Source organism: Phycodurus eques, chromosome 10, assembly GCF_024500275.1.
Source record: "Phycodurus eques isolate BA_2022a chromosome 10, UOR_Pequ_1.1, whole genome shotgun sequence".
In the NCBI taxonomy this organism is placed as follows: domain Eukaryota; kingdom Metazoa; phylum Chordata; class Actinopteri; order Syngnathiformes; family Syngnathidae; genus Phycodurus; species Phycodurus eques.
This window is the reverse complement of record NC_084534.1, coordinates 8,057,319-8,072,108: the sequence shown is the minus strand read 5'-3', so window position 1 is coordinate 8,072,108 and position 14,790 is coordinate 8,057,319. Positions and strand designations below refer to the sequence as shown.

Below are 14,790 nucleotides of genomic sequence, written 5' to 3'. Positions count from 1 at the left end.
CAATGTGTCTTTGCATACAGTACCAACAAGTGATCTTGACCATAGTGCTACTTAATATGGCATTGACTAATTTGAACATGGAGCAATAGCACCACCAAGTGGACAAATATCCACATGCCAGACCTTCTGATGTCAGCTACATTCATCTTAAAGATCTCATTTACCTTCGCTTTGGTCAAGTAACCATTTATAAAACATTGCATGCCATGTTTTTCCTAAACCAATTCGCTGAAGGATCAAAGTAAGGAGGCTTAATAGAAATAAAGTGTCCATGACAAGTAATTACTGACAAAATTGGACGGGGTGCCTGCAGTTGAGATGCCCTTTCCTCTCCTGTCACTGTAGGTGAAGACAGAAATTGCTAGGGATTACATTAAATAGATTGGGGACACTTTTTATTTGGGACTTGTTTGGTGGCATTGAGTGAAAGGTAGATCACACAGTTTACTAAAGACTGTGTTGGATCACTGAAAACTAATGTAAATGAAGGAAACCGTAGCAGAAGAAAAAGGTAGGGCTGACAGTTCCCAGATTAGAGATGAGGAAGCAGGCCACTGTGTTTTATGGGCTCTTAAACAGTGATTCCTAACAAGTGTGCTGTGATACATTAGTCATGAGAGAACAGCAAGTGTGCTGCGGTAAATTGTACAATTTCATTTTATTGGTCTGAAAATGATTATTTATTAACTACTAATAATGTATCATTGTTCATCTATCCATGCCAGCAATTTACAGTGAGAGGCAGAACAATTTGAGGCTCTTCCACTAGGCAGAAGGTACATAACAATTGCATTCACTTTTTTTGACATTTTTTGTTTGGTAGTGTGCTGTGAGATTTTTGTAAAATATGTGTCCTTGGTTCAATAAAGGTTGGGAAACACCGCTTTAAACCATTAAATTGCCGGCGCATAATTAGGAAAAAGCTGCAGGTGGAAGGATGTCACGAAAACAGATACCTCCTCTCTCTCTCTCTCTCTCTTTCTCTCTCTCTCTCTCTCTCTCTCTCTCAATGTTTTTAGAATTCCTGTTCAAACCAAATGGAATAACCATATTTATCTCCCACAACCATCCAAGCAGCAGTGTTAAAAACTAAACAAATAAATAAAAAGCCAACCCCGCATCTGGTTGAAGCCTCTCACTTTCAGTCTGCTGCGGTTAAGCAAAAATGTAATTTCCAATGCAGGCCCCAAACAAAGTACAGTGATGGTCAAAGAGGGGCAAAACACTGTAAGGCATGGGAAATTAAAACAGACTTGGAACATTACTGGCATGACCAATACATCAGTGCATTCGGTCACAACATCCCCAGTGCCCTGTTTTCCTCTGCTTCAACACTTATCCCTTTCTGACTGTGAATCCGATCATGACAAAACCATAACCCAAGACAAACATTCCCACTGACACAGAGAAACAGGGGGAAAAGGTAACAGTCTCTAAAAGCCAATTACAATATGGTATATACGTACATTTAATACAAATACAAGAATACAAACTTTAAAGGGGAACATATGTTAAATTGCGGAGAAACAACTGACTATTTTCTCCCGGAAGAAAACTTCGCCCTATTTGGACACAATTTTGTATGACCTTTCTGAGCTTCATACATTAAATCCATAAAGCATACAGTAATACGAAATTAACAAATAAAATGGGATGATGAGTGTGGTTTTAAAGAAGAAAACACATCATGAAGAATAAGGCAAGGTATGAGGACACCGCATGTCTCCAAAACAACAGCCAATAAATCACAGGGGACAGTGCTGCTCTAAGGCGGGCATGGATTATTTCTCAGTGACAACTTCAAGTAGCTGCCAGTTTTACCATTGACAAATCCAAACAAAATTTTCCTGTACACTCTCCCACAGATGTTTCATAAGAGAAAGGGGATGGTGGGGAGGAAGGGGGGGGGGCGTAAGGATGCGAAAGAAGGCCGCTGCCTACCTTTGATAAATGAGCTTTCACACCAGACGTCGAGAGAATGGGAATGAAGATAAATCTGATCTAATGGCTGGATAACAGCCTGCAAGAGCCTGACAGCCACCATCATCTTGCACATTCTTTATGGGAGCGTCCCACCGTCACTGTCGCACAAAGGTTGGTGAGGGGGGATTTCTGTCACGGTTTTAACCCCTGAAAGCTTCTCCCAATAAATTCTTCAGCATGCCCCCCAACACATACACTTTTGTTTACAGAATATGTTACACCTGCCAACAAATATGGTCGTATGGAAATTATTTGTACAGTTATTACTTAGTTATTATTTGTTAATAAGAATTACGGAATGAATAACAGTTCTAGACATAATAAAAAGGGAAATGGTTGGAATTGCTCAAGTTATAAATGAGAGGGTGTGTCTAAACCTTTGACTGGTCCTGTATATAATTGATTCACAATCAGGGGTGCCATGGAACACTAGTGTGCCAGGAGAGATGGGTGCTGCTGGATTTTGTCCAACTTCCCGTAATTTGCTGGAAAATTATTACTTATTTATTACTTGTACTTTTTTCTTTATCTAGCTATGCCAGCAATGTATAGTGAATGCCACAAAAATGTATTGCTTTTCCTTTGGATGGCGGCAGAAGGTACAATAAACCTACCGTATGTATCCACCTCTTGGCATTTATACATCAGAATATGTTATGGCTTTCTCCAAGTATACTGTATCAGCATTGTGTTCAACAAACCAGGCTCAACTTAAGTTAAGTCAACTTGTGAGTAAATTGAGACAAGGTCATCATTATTTTAGTATTCAATTATTGATCATTCATCATTGTTTTAGTATTCATTTTTGTTTGGTGTTGTGCCGTGATATTTTTTTTTTATGTAAAGGTTGGAAAACACTGCTGTACATATATACAGTATAATCATCTGAATTGAGGAACTGGTTAAATGTATGCCTTAAATACTATAGGTCCTTCTATTTACAATAATCACAATGCGTCGTCTGATAATAGAAACTGATCCAGAGGAATCCAGTTTATAACGTTTTGCTGTGGTTTGACAGTAAATTTAACTAAAATTAACTTTTTAGGTTGTTCAGACTGTATATGTTACCCTTGGGTCAAATTCTTCAGAACTTTATTTTGACTATCATAGCTATGCAGATGACATACAGTTATATCTAGCAGTGTCTCCAGATGACTACAGTTCAATTGAGGTGTTGTGTCACTGTCTAAAACAGATAAATAACTGGATGAACCCAGATTTTCTTCAATTAAACCACAAAAAAACTGAGATAATTGTTTGGGCAATAAAGAAAAGAGGAGGAGTTCAAGTATCTTGGGGTCTTGTTCACGAGTGAGGGAAGAATGGAACGGGAGATCGACAGGCGGATTGGTCCAGCGTTTGCAGTGATGCAGACTTTGTATCGGTCCATTGTGGTGAAGAAGGAGCTAAGCTGAAAGGCGAAGCTCTCAATTTACCGGTCGATCTACGTTCCTACCCTCACCTATGGTCAAGAGCTGTGGGTTGTGACCGAAAGAACAAGATCCTGGATACAAGCGGCCGAAATGAGTTTCCTCCGCAGGATGTCTGGGCTCTCCCTTAGAGATAGGGTGAGAAGCTCGGTCATCATTTTGACTTTTTAAATTGACGTCAAATACGTCCTGTATTGAGTGGTTATTTAGTTTGACAAAATCTGTTTCGATCGTAATTGATGTGTTTCATCATGTAATTGGCAGGGGTAACTTCTGCAGACGCCAAAAAGTTAGAAGAAAAAGAGAATATTCCAAGCAAGCAAATTTGCACATGGCATGTCGATATAATCACAAAACTTACTTAACTTACCATAAAAAGCAAATTATAATGCTATTGTAAGTAATCATACTCAGCCACAAATTTACCCATCGGTTTCCTGTACACAACTTTCATCAGCATTTTGAATTTTGCTGCAGCATAGTTAGGGTGCATTTCGCACTCAAATTTTAATTAAACACAACTGATCATTTTCCTCACACTCAGTTGTTCCACTAACACTTAAATGGCTCATTTTTTTTCATTACATCCACACCAGCTCAAGCTTGTCAAACTGTCACAATTGTAACAGGCGTTCAGTGCAATAACTTTAAAAACAGACCAATAATGAAGCCTGAAGAGACCATATGTGGCTGTGATTGCATCATAGTGTAGACCTTGGATACGTCTAAGCAGTAAAGTAGTCTTTTCACAGCAAAGCCCGAAGATTACTCTCTTTGAAGAGAACTCAAGCCAGACTCTTAGTGGGATACACAAACTGCTCTGCTCCACTATGAGGATTTGAATCTTTGATGTGCTCAAATCCAGAACAGCGAGAAACGGGTTAAAGCTAGTCCCAAATTCAGCCTCAACTTTCACACTAGCCATGAACAAAAAGTTGAAACAAAGTGCAAATTTTTTTTAGGTGATGCTCTCCTGCAGTGATGGCTCTGTTATAACGATAGTTTTGACTAAATTTGCACTAATGTGAGAGTCAACAGTGTGAAACACCACAGGGAGGCAGACTGACAGGGAATAACCCTGCTTCATAAACATGCAAAACATGGGTAAATTACATCCATCTAAAAGTCATGAATACTGAAAACCTCGTACTGTCCTATAGCAGGGGGGCGTCCCCTTTTCTTTATCCCCGATCTCTCTACTTCCATGCTTTATGCCAATATGAATACCAGTGGCCCAGTGAGAATGACTGATGAGAGGCTGGTCTGAGGAAATTACAATGCTCCTAAATTTCAGTCACCGGAGAGTCTGGGTGCTGACAAATTAGTCAATGAGATCTTTTTTAAGCCAGCAGGTGGGGCAAATGCAGAGATGGCCCAGGGGAAGCCTATTCAACTCACTCAGCTGGACCCTATGGCCTATAGCCACAACTGCACAACCACAAAGATAAATATAATACAGTGTGCAAACAAAAGGCAGCAGGGTCACACTTACCATTTCACCCAAGGAGGCAGCAAGCATGTGTGAGACTGGAGCCACTGACGGTTCTTTTAGCACTCCACCAGAACCAAGGAGGGACTTTGCACAGTCGTAGGTGACAAAAAAGGCAGCCGCTGAAACCAAGCAAAGCCACACAGACCTTTGAGCCCAATGATCAACCCCAACACCATTATTCAATTTGCCTCACTACCTTTGAATGAGATAGGATTGTGTTTTTGTGGGTTGCATTTGCAACAAATATAAAATAATGGCTATTTGCGTCAGGCGAGGTTTAGTTAGCTGTACATCCAACAATTTTCTGAGCCGCTTCTAGCTTGGGTCGCAGGCGTGGTGGAGCCTATCCCAGCTATCATCGGGCAGGAGGCGGGGTACACCCCGAACTGGTTGCAGGGCACATACAAACAAACAACCATTCGCACTCATATTAAACACCTACGGGCAATTTAGAGTTGTCAATACACCTAACATGCATGTTTTTGGGATGTGGGAGGAAACCAGAGTGCCCGGAGAAAACCCACGCAGGCACGGGGAGAACATGCAAACTCCACACAGGTGGGGCCGGGGATTGAACCCCGCTCCTCAGAAGGAAGAGGCTCTCACCAGTCGTCCACCATGCCACCGTTAGCTGTATAGTATAATGAAATACATCCATCCATCCATCCATTTTCTGAGCCGCTTTTCCTCACTAGGGTCGCGGGAGTGCTGGAGCCTATCCCAGCTATCATCGGGCAGGAGGCAGGGTACACCCTGAACTGGTTGCCAGCCAATCGCAGGGCACATACAAACAACCAACCATTCGCACTTACATTCACACCTACGGCCAATTTAGAGTCTCCAATTAATGCATGTTTTTGGGGTGTGGGAGGAAACCGGAGTGCCCGGAGAAATCCCACGCAGGCACGGGGAGAACATGCAAACTCCACACAGGCGGGGCCGGGGATTGAACCCCGCTCCTCAGAAGGAAGAGGCTCGAACCAGTCGTCCACCACGCCACCGTTAGCTGTATAGTATAATGAAATACAATCAACCACAAATTCACCATCACTGTCTTACCAGTAGGAAACGAGCCGAGTACAGCAGATGGGACCCCTGCATAGATGCCCCTGAAGCCCCCAGCCCTGTAGAAGCCTCCCTGGCTCTGCAGTCTGGTCTTAATGGTGTCCAGGGGGAAAAGGGTAAGATCCACGCATATTCCGGCACACCCTCCAGCCTAGGTAACATAAGCACTGATAAGGGTAAGTTGACACTTTGGGTGGATCTCGAGTCTCTTAAATGCATTCCTAGCTCCTCATAACATTGAGGGCAACCCGGAAGTTATCATACCAAGGAGCGTCTTAATTGTCTTAAACGGGCATGGAGGAACGAAGATCAAGCATCGAAGAGCTTCCACGAGCTATCTTAAATCGAGGGACGTCTGATGTATCCTCCACGGAAGTCTCATAGCTCCTCGATGGTGACGTTTGAAAATGGGCGTGCACCAGCTGGATCATGAACGGAGCAGAACTTCAAATTAAGTAGTTAATCTGCTTTCATCAATCCTTAAGTATTTTAGTTTGAATATTCATATTTTGCTGAGTTTCTGTTGTATTTGGGGAAGTATTTAATACTAAAATGACTTAATTATACTGGCTCATGATTACCGTAATTTCTCATGTATAATGTGCATTGTTTTCCCCCTGAGAAAATTTCAAAAATCAATAGTGGGCATTATACATACACTGGGGCAAAAAAGTATTTAGTCAGCCACCAATTGTGCAAGTTCTCCCACTTAAAAAGATAAGAGAGGCCTCTAATTTTCATCATAGGTATACCTCACCTATGAGAGACAAAATGAGAAAAAAATCCAGAAAATCACATTGACTGATTTTTAAAGAATTTATTAGCAAATTATGGTGGAAAATAAGTATTTGGATTTCTGGCTCTCACAGACCTGTAACTTCTTGAAGAGGCTCCTCTGTCCTCCACTCATTACCTGTATTCATGGCACCTGTTTGAACTCGTTATCATTATAAGAAACCTGTCCACAACCTCAAACTGTCACAATCCAAACTCCACTATGGCCAAGACGAAAGAGCTGTCAAAGGACACCAGAAACAAAATTGTAGACCTGCACCAGGCTGGGAAGACTGAATCTGCAATACGTAAGCAGCTTGGTGTGAAGAAATCAACTGTGGGAGCAATTATTTGAAAATGGAAGACATACAAGACCACTGCTAATTTCCGTCGATCTGGGGCTCCACGCAAGATCTCACCCCATGGGGTCAAAATGATCACAAGAACAGTGAGCAAAAATACCAGAACCACACGAGGGGACCTAGAGAATGACCTGCAGAGAGCTGGCACCAAAGTAACAAAGGCTACAGTAACACACTACGCCACCAGGGACTCAAATCCTGCAGTGCCAGACGTGTCGCCCTGCTTAAGCCAGTACATATCCAGAGAGCTAGAGAGCATTTGCATGATCCAGAAGAGGATTGGGAGAATGTCATATGGTCAGATAAAACCAAAATAGAACTTTGTGTTAAAAACTGAACTTGTCGTGATTGGAGGAGAAAGAATGCTCAGTTGCATTCAAAGAACACCATAACTCCTGTGAAGCATGGGGGTGGAAACATCATGGTTTGGGGCTGTTTTTCTGCAAAGGGACCAGGACGACTGGTCCGTGTAAAGGAAAGAATTAATGGGGCCATGTATTGTGAGATTTTGAGTGAAAACCTCCTTCCATCAGCAAGGGCATTGAAGATGAAACGTGGCTGGGTCTTTCCGCTTGACAATGATCCCAAACACACCGCCCGGGCAACGAAGGAGTGGCTTCGTAATCAGCATTTCAAGGTCCTGGAGTGGCCTAGCTAGTCCCAAGATCTCAACCCCATAGAAAATCTTTGGAGGGAGTTGAAAGTCTGTGTTGTCCAGCGACAGCCCCAAAACATCAGTGCTCTAGAGGAGCTCTGCATGGAGGAATGCGCCAAAATACCAGCAACAGTGTGTGAAAACGTTGTGAAGATTTACAGAAAACGTTTGACCTCTGTCATTGCCAACAAAGGGTATATACCAAAGTATTGAGATGAACTTTTGTTATTGACCAAATACTTATTTTCCCACCATAATTTGCCAATTCATTCTTTAAAAATCAGTGATTTTTTTTTTCTCATTTTGTCTCTCATAGGTGAGGTATACCTATGATGAAAATTACAGGCCTCTCTCATCTTTTTAAATGGGATAACTTGCACAATTGGTGGCTGACCAAATACTTTTTTTGCCCCACTGTATCCGTAATTTCTCGTGTATAATGCGCACCCATGTATAATACGCACCCCCAAAGTTGACCTCAAAATTCTGGAAATTCGAAAAAATACATCTTCCCTGAATTTGAATGTGTTTTGTGTTGTTTGGGCGACATGTCCTGCGTCTGGCACCACGCACGTTGTGTTGCGAGGGAGCAGCAACCCAAGCCCATTGCAAGCCCGACAGCAGCTAAAGAAGCCGCTGAGCAACGTTCAGGCCTTTTAACACTGCACTTGGCAAAGCGTCTGACGCCCTTGATTTTCCCATTCATTGTGTGTGTGCTGAGGGGGCGCAAGTGCATTTTGATGTGACTGTCAAATGCAGGAGTCTGATGCTCAGTGTCGCATCATCAGATCGAAAAATTTTCGATTATGGAGCTTTGACGTGGTGACGTCAAAAAGCTCCTCCAATGGGAGAGAGGCCGGCGAAGTGATACCTGTGTGCTATTTTGGTAGAGATGTACTGTAAACGGTAATGGGGAAATGGAGGAAGGCAAAATAATTGCACTGTCCCACTATCCCGAACTTTGGGCCAATAGAAAAATAATATACCAAGACATCTCTGCGGGAGGCTTTCAAACTCCATTTCAAAGCTCCCTGCTCAGCCTGAAATACTCTTCGAAGTGCTCTTCCTGGTACTAGAAAACTCACGAACAAGTTTGACTCAGAGATGCTGCAGTGAAATTAGTATAGGATTTTTCCCATTCCCTTTTTTTTATTTTTGCTGGTGAATCACCTCCTACTGCTTAAAATAAGCAATGTTAGGGCTTTCTTTTCCACCAATGACAAATACATATTGCTGAGTTGCGGTCCACTGAGCGAGGAAAGCCTCCCGACTTACTTCTAGGCTGTTACATCACCACTTTCAAATATGGGATGGCACACCCCCGTTGCTGTCGTCATTGCGCTTTGCTGCAGGGGCCTCTTTCACTGAGCAAGTGCAGTGTAAAAAGGCCTTTTACGGGCGGCCATCAGCCTCGCAGTTGCCTGCCGCACGTCACGGGGTCTCCTCAGCCCCTCAATTGCCACTTCCTTGTTCATAAACCCAGTTCTACCAGTATAGCGTGCAATTGGCCATGAAACTGTGCCCACAACTCGAAAAAAAATAATATTCCCTGAAGCCACACTCTCTGCCATCTGACACCACGCACATTGTGTTGCGAGGCAGCGGCAAACTGAGCTCATTGCAAGCTGGACATTAGTTACAGAAGCCGCCGGAGCAGCGTTACAGGCGGCCATCAGCCTCACAGTTGCCCGCCCACCAACTGCCACTTCCATCCATCCATTTTGTTGATAAATAACTTCACTATGTTCTACCAGTATAACATGCAATTGGACATTAACTATGCCCACAACTCGAAAAAAATACATCTTCCCTGAAGTATAATGTGTTTTGTGATATTTGGGCGACATGTCTTGCGTCTGGCACGTTGTGTTGCGAGGCAGCAGCGCCGGATGTCTTTGATTGACAGGGGCAGGGGGGAGTTTCAGAGCTCTCAGCAACACGCTCACAGCATCTGGAAGCTGAAAGAATGTCTAAATTCTTGACCATTTTGAAGCCCGATTTCACATACTTTACGATTTTTTGATTATTTATTATTAATCTATTGTCTGGCTTGTTACCAAGACTTTGCTGTGATGTATCAAATTTCCATCCATCCATCCATTTTCTGAGCCGCTTCTCCTCACTACGGTCACGGGCGTGCTGGAGCCTATCCCAGCTGTCATCGGGCAGGAGGCGGGGTACACCCTGAACTGGTTGCCAGCCAATCGTAGGGCACATAGAAACAAACAACCATTCGCACTCACAGTCATGCCTATGGGCAATTTAGAGTCTCCAGTTAATGCATGTTTTTGGGATGTGGGAGGAAACCGGAGTGCACGGAGAAAACACACGCAGGCACGGGGAGAACATGCAAACTCCACACAGGCGGGGACGGGGATTGAACCCGGGTCCTCAGAACTGTGAGGCTGACGCTCTTATCAGTCGGCCACCGTGCCGCCTGTATCAAATTTACAAGACATTTTTTCATCTGTTTTGGGGGGTCATTAAAGGGGACTTATTGTGGAAATTTTACTTTTTAATCACTTCGATACAAATTGTTAGGTCGCTGGACAACCTGTGGACCTATCAAGTCTGAAATTACCCAACAACCCAACTATTTTGTGTGATGCCTATTTCAAGCCCGTAGATAGTTTTCCTGTGATGTCATGCACCTCAAGACATGCCTGTGGCCGCCCTGCTGTAGGTCGATGCATTGTTTTGTTCCTGCACTCATTGAGTATTTGAATACATACATTTATAGCCAACATAAAAAAATGGTTAATTATCCTACTGTGGGGTGTTTGGCTGCAACAGTAAAGGTGGGAGGGACAAAGTCTAATTTCATCATTTACCAATCTGAAAACAGCGCAAGAAGATTGAACATTTGTCAAGGTAAAAAGACTGACATTGTGGCTTTCATGTTTCAGCATAGGTGATCTCACACCAACCAGATACCCAGTTCATACATCCGTGTTTGTTCTGAATCCTTTGTTGAAGGTAAGTTTTAACGCTTCGCAACATTAGGAAATGCATGTTACATACTGTACATAGAACACATATCTCCCGTTTCAATGTTGACATTTTAATTCAGTGCTCTTACACACGTATTTATAAAACATATATCTTACGTTGGATATCGGTCAATTGTTGCTGTGGTATTTAACGAACATTACAGTAGGATTCTAGGCTTGAAACAGCAAGACTAATAGACCAACTCGTGTTCATTTTCATAAATTTTCCAATCTCCTTTGATGTGGGAGGTGCAGTAACATAATCAGAAAAATGCTTTAACTTCTCAGAGGCATATATTCTGATGACTCCCACCATGCTAACCGCTATCTAGCCTTGAGGCTAATGTAAGGCAAAGTCAATGCTGTTTTAGCAGAAGTCCGGATCATTAAGTGAAACTGTCTGTTTTATTTCCGCTTGTCTTCACACACAGAAAGTGAGAGACGTTTCAGTTGTGCGGGGATCAAAGTTGTTTCAGACAGCCGCTCTCTCATAGTATTGTCTCTGCCACTGCAGCCGATGTTTCTCTATACTCTGTCAACTTTTTAGAGTTCATCTTAACACATCTGAGGAGATTGGAAAATTCATAACACAGCTGATATTAACTGATTATGAAAAATAACATGAGTTGGTCTACTAGTTGTTCTGTTTCAAGCCTAGCTTATCCTCCCAATGTGGACCTCCAACATGGCAGACAAACAAATTCCAATCATGTGATTGACAACTATCTATTCCGAGCCATTCTGAATGCCAACTTGTGACGCAACAGCTAATTTCTGGACTACGCAGAAACATCATGTCAAGTATAATTCTGCAATTAGGTGATGCAATACTTCCTCCACGAATAAGAAGAATTACAGAGATAAATATAATATAAATATATGTCAATACCACCGTTGACTACTGTTGGGTGGGAGTCTGAAAAGTCTCAAAAATTCTCTAATAACACCAGAAAAAGTCACAAGTCACTTTTTGGAAAAAGAGTTGCTGGTCTGAAAACTCACTAACTATAGCGATGTCAGTAAACACTGTTGTACTTGCAGTGCAGCGCCACAGGGTGAGGAGTGTCTTGTTGGCATGAGACTGGATCGTGCCCTTAAAACACATTGATGTTAGCAAGCCAAAAAAATTTTTTAAATAAATAATAATTTAAAAAATTAAAAAGCAGATTCATAGCATACTTTAATGGTTTGTGCTTTGGTTCTTTTGACATAAGCATGTCACAGAAATGTTACTAAGACAACGAGAAACAATTGTAAATTGTGGAGAAAAAAGTTCAAAATGTTTTTCCTCCTTCAAATATCAGATATTTGAGAGAGACAAAAGACTAAGATAATAAAAATATATTAGTATCTTTCGAGTTTTTTTCCCTGATAGATATTCCTATACCTATTGATGACATCATAGCAATACCAAAAAAAGTACAAATGTTTGAATGGATTCATTAACACATCATATCTACGTCATATCGTGTGCAATCTGACTAAGATGAGAAACTGTAACGTCAAACCAAGTCTTAATTGAATCCTATCCTATATATGGTAGTAATTTTAATGTACCCTGAAAAGTCCTATTTAACATGTCAGAATGCTTTTATCGCTCTCCATCCCAGGTTGTAATTAGTCGTCCTTAGGTTGTATCCTGTAACCAACGATACTTGTGGTTACCCTAAACAACTACAATTACGATAAACGTGTTCCCGAAAATGTTCTTTAAATCAGTATTCCCCGATACCAAGATTAATGTTACTAATATTGCCGCTATAAAACTTTTATTTTCGTGTTGTCTCGGTAACTAAAACTTCCAGTCAGTCTCCAATAAACTATTAGTAATTACGTTCAACTGAATACTATCAAAATTAAAACTACTGTGCAATTCATACCACAAGGGACGCGAGGAACTCTCGTCGCTCCATGATCCGCTTTCAATTTATCCTATCGCTCATGTTTGACAGAGCACCGAAATCAAAACACGGCCATCAAGGGCGCCGCCATCTTGACTGAACGACTTCCGTGCTACGTCATGACGTAAATATAGTCACATGACACCAAACTCATTCAAAACTGTAGGTCTGTCTCGTCGAATATTGTACACTCACTGTTATGGAAGTATACACTGTTAATGTATTTTAAAACACTGGGGAAAAAATCAGTGATTGTTTTAAATTTCGCAAAATTTTAATATTTATTTATTTGAAATTATTATATTATAATGTCCATTAAATTGTTACATTACAAAAAATTATGGCACAAATTGTTCCAAATGTATATTTGCAGACACATTGTAATCCTTTACATTAACCGTTAGCAAAGAAGTTACAATGTTATTGTCCTTCAACTTTTGAAATGGATCCAGTTATTATTTTTGTATCTGTCTGGGTATAATTTTTAACTTTCACATGCCCAAAGGAGGGCCTGATTTTCTCATACTGTATACATTGTCTTCAATGAAAAGGACAGGTTTCTCTTTGGTTGGTCCCTTTGCTGTAGAAGTAACATGACAGAGTTGATGTCAGCTGTCCTTTTTTTTGTTTTACTTTGTAGTCTGGCAGCCTGGGTCATGAAGGGGCTGTGAGTTGCTGCTGGCTTCATCTCCTTCTCATCAGTCCTCATTATCATCAGGTTAACAAACTAGGCCTAAAAGGATTCATGGTCGTTCTTCCTTTTTCTATTGAAAATGCATATAATGAGAAGTGCAGTCCAGAACTCCTAGAAAACTTTCATCCGACAAAGTCAGAATAAGGTCGAGGCATCATGCTTTGGATTAATTTACCAATACACCCTTATACCCTTATATAATTTGCCTGTAGTTGGACATTTTAAATGCATGTTTGGAACCTAGAGTTATGTAAATAAATAGAATATTGAGTCCTTGACCTTGTAATGTGCTTCTATGACCTACCTTGGCTCACATTTCTTCCCAACCCCTAGATTCCTGTTTCTCACCTCTTATTTGTGATGCTGTTGCGTGAATATGTACAAGTGAATGTGTTCTTTTTCAATGACATGCCAACTCGGTTATTTATGGGCTACTGTCAGCCAGGGAGCGCCTCCTATTAGGGAAGAGCAGGCAAGGGGCCGCCACCCCCTTATTCAGCCCGGACCCAATGATGTCTGGCCTGAGTGCACCCAGTTTGAAGCTCTGTGCCCATCATCCATCTTGTTGAAGCGAGTCTCTGAGGGATCCCTTCGAATGTAAGCCTCAGCTGGATTTAGATTTGGATGCTGCCTCACTCTCCTGTTGTATAATAAGCCTGAGGAAGGCTAGACAGCATCACTTAAACTCTATTTCTCAACTTATTATTGTCTTTATATAGCACTGAGTGGGCTATAGATGTTGTGTGGACCAGTTTCTTTGTAAATTAGATTATAACATTGTTGGGCTTTAATTCTTAAAATATTACGGTTTTAGAAATTAAATACACAGCATTAGATTAGATTAGATTTAGTTGCTACCCTTACGCTTACCATAAAGAAATACTGACTGATACATAGACATCGCCAACATTACTCATTACATTACATTTATAGAACACTTTAGCAACAAGCAGAGCTACAACAAAATGCTGTGTACATGAGATCAAACAGAAAATATAAACCACAAAAACAATAATCAGAATAATCATATAAAATAAATACTATAAGAAAAGCTTCCTTCACATTGGCATTTGACATACAGGAGGTCCAGGAGGTTTATGCCAAGACTGGTAAAAGAAAAAAGAAAAAAAGTGTCTTCAAGAGAAATACAACATGCATTTTTGTCAGAAAAAGTTTGATTTTCATCCATCTGAGTGTAGTGACCTGTCCCTGACCTCTCTGGACTTAAAAACAAACAGACAGAAAAACAGAACCTCTTTATTTTTCATTATTTGAAGGTAAAACTCATACTAAAAGGTTGTAAGACCAAGAAAGACAGACAGAAACATACACTCTAAAAGAATTATTCATGGGGTTAGTAATTATATCATAACACGTTCCACATCATTTTTATGTTCAGATCAGCACATCATTTATTAAGTAAAATAAATAAATTGGAATT

The 14,790-nt window shown here is 41.2% G+C and overlaps 1 protein-coding gene across 3 annotated transcripts in view; it reads right to left on the bottom strand.

The window, feature by feature from the left end:
- The window catches only part of slc25a26 (solute carrier family 25 member 26), an 84,165-nt gene extending 71,425 nt beyond the window's left edge, over window positions 1–12,740 (bottom strand). For all 3 annotated transcript variants that reach the window (XM_061687860.1, XM_061687862.1, XM_061687861.1), the window contains exons 1-3: window positions 12,635–12,740; window positions 5,968–6,124; window positions 4,909–5,027 (exon numbers count right to left, since the gene is read on the bottom strand). In XM_061687860.1, coding sequence (XP_061543844.1) covers window positions 4,909–5,027; window positions 5,968–6,124; window positions 12,635–12,667 — 309 coding nt within the window. In that variant the 5' untranslated portion in view covers window positions 12,668–12,740. The remainder of the gene's footprint in view (window positions 1–4,908; window positions 5,028–5,967; window positions 6,125–12,634) is intronic.
- Window positions 12,741–14,790: the final 2,050 nt, after the last annotated feature.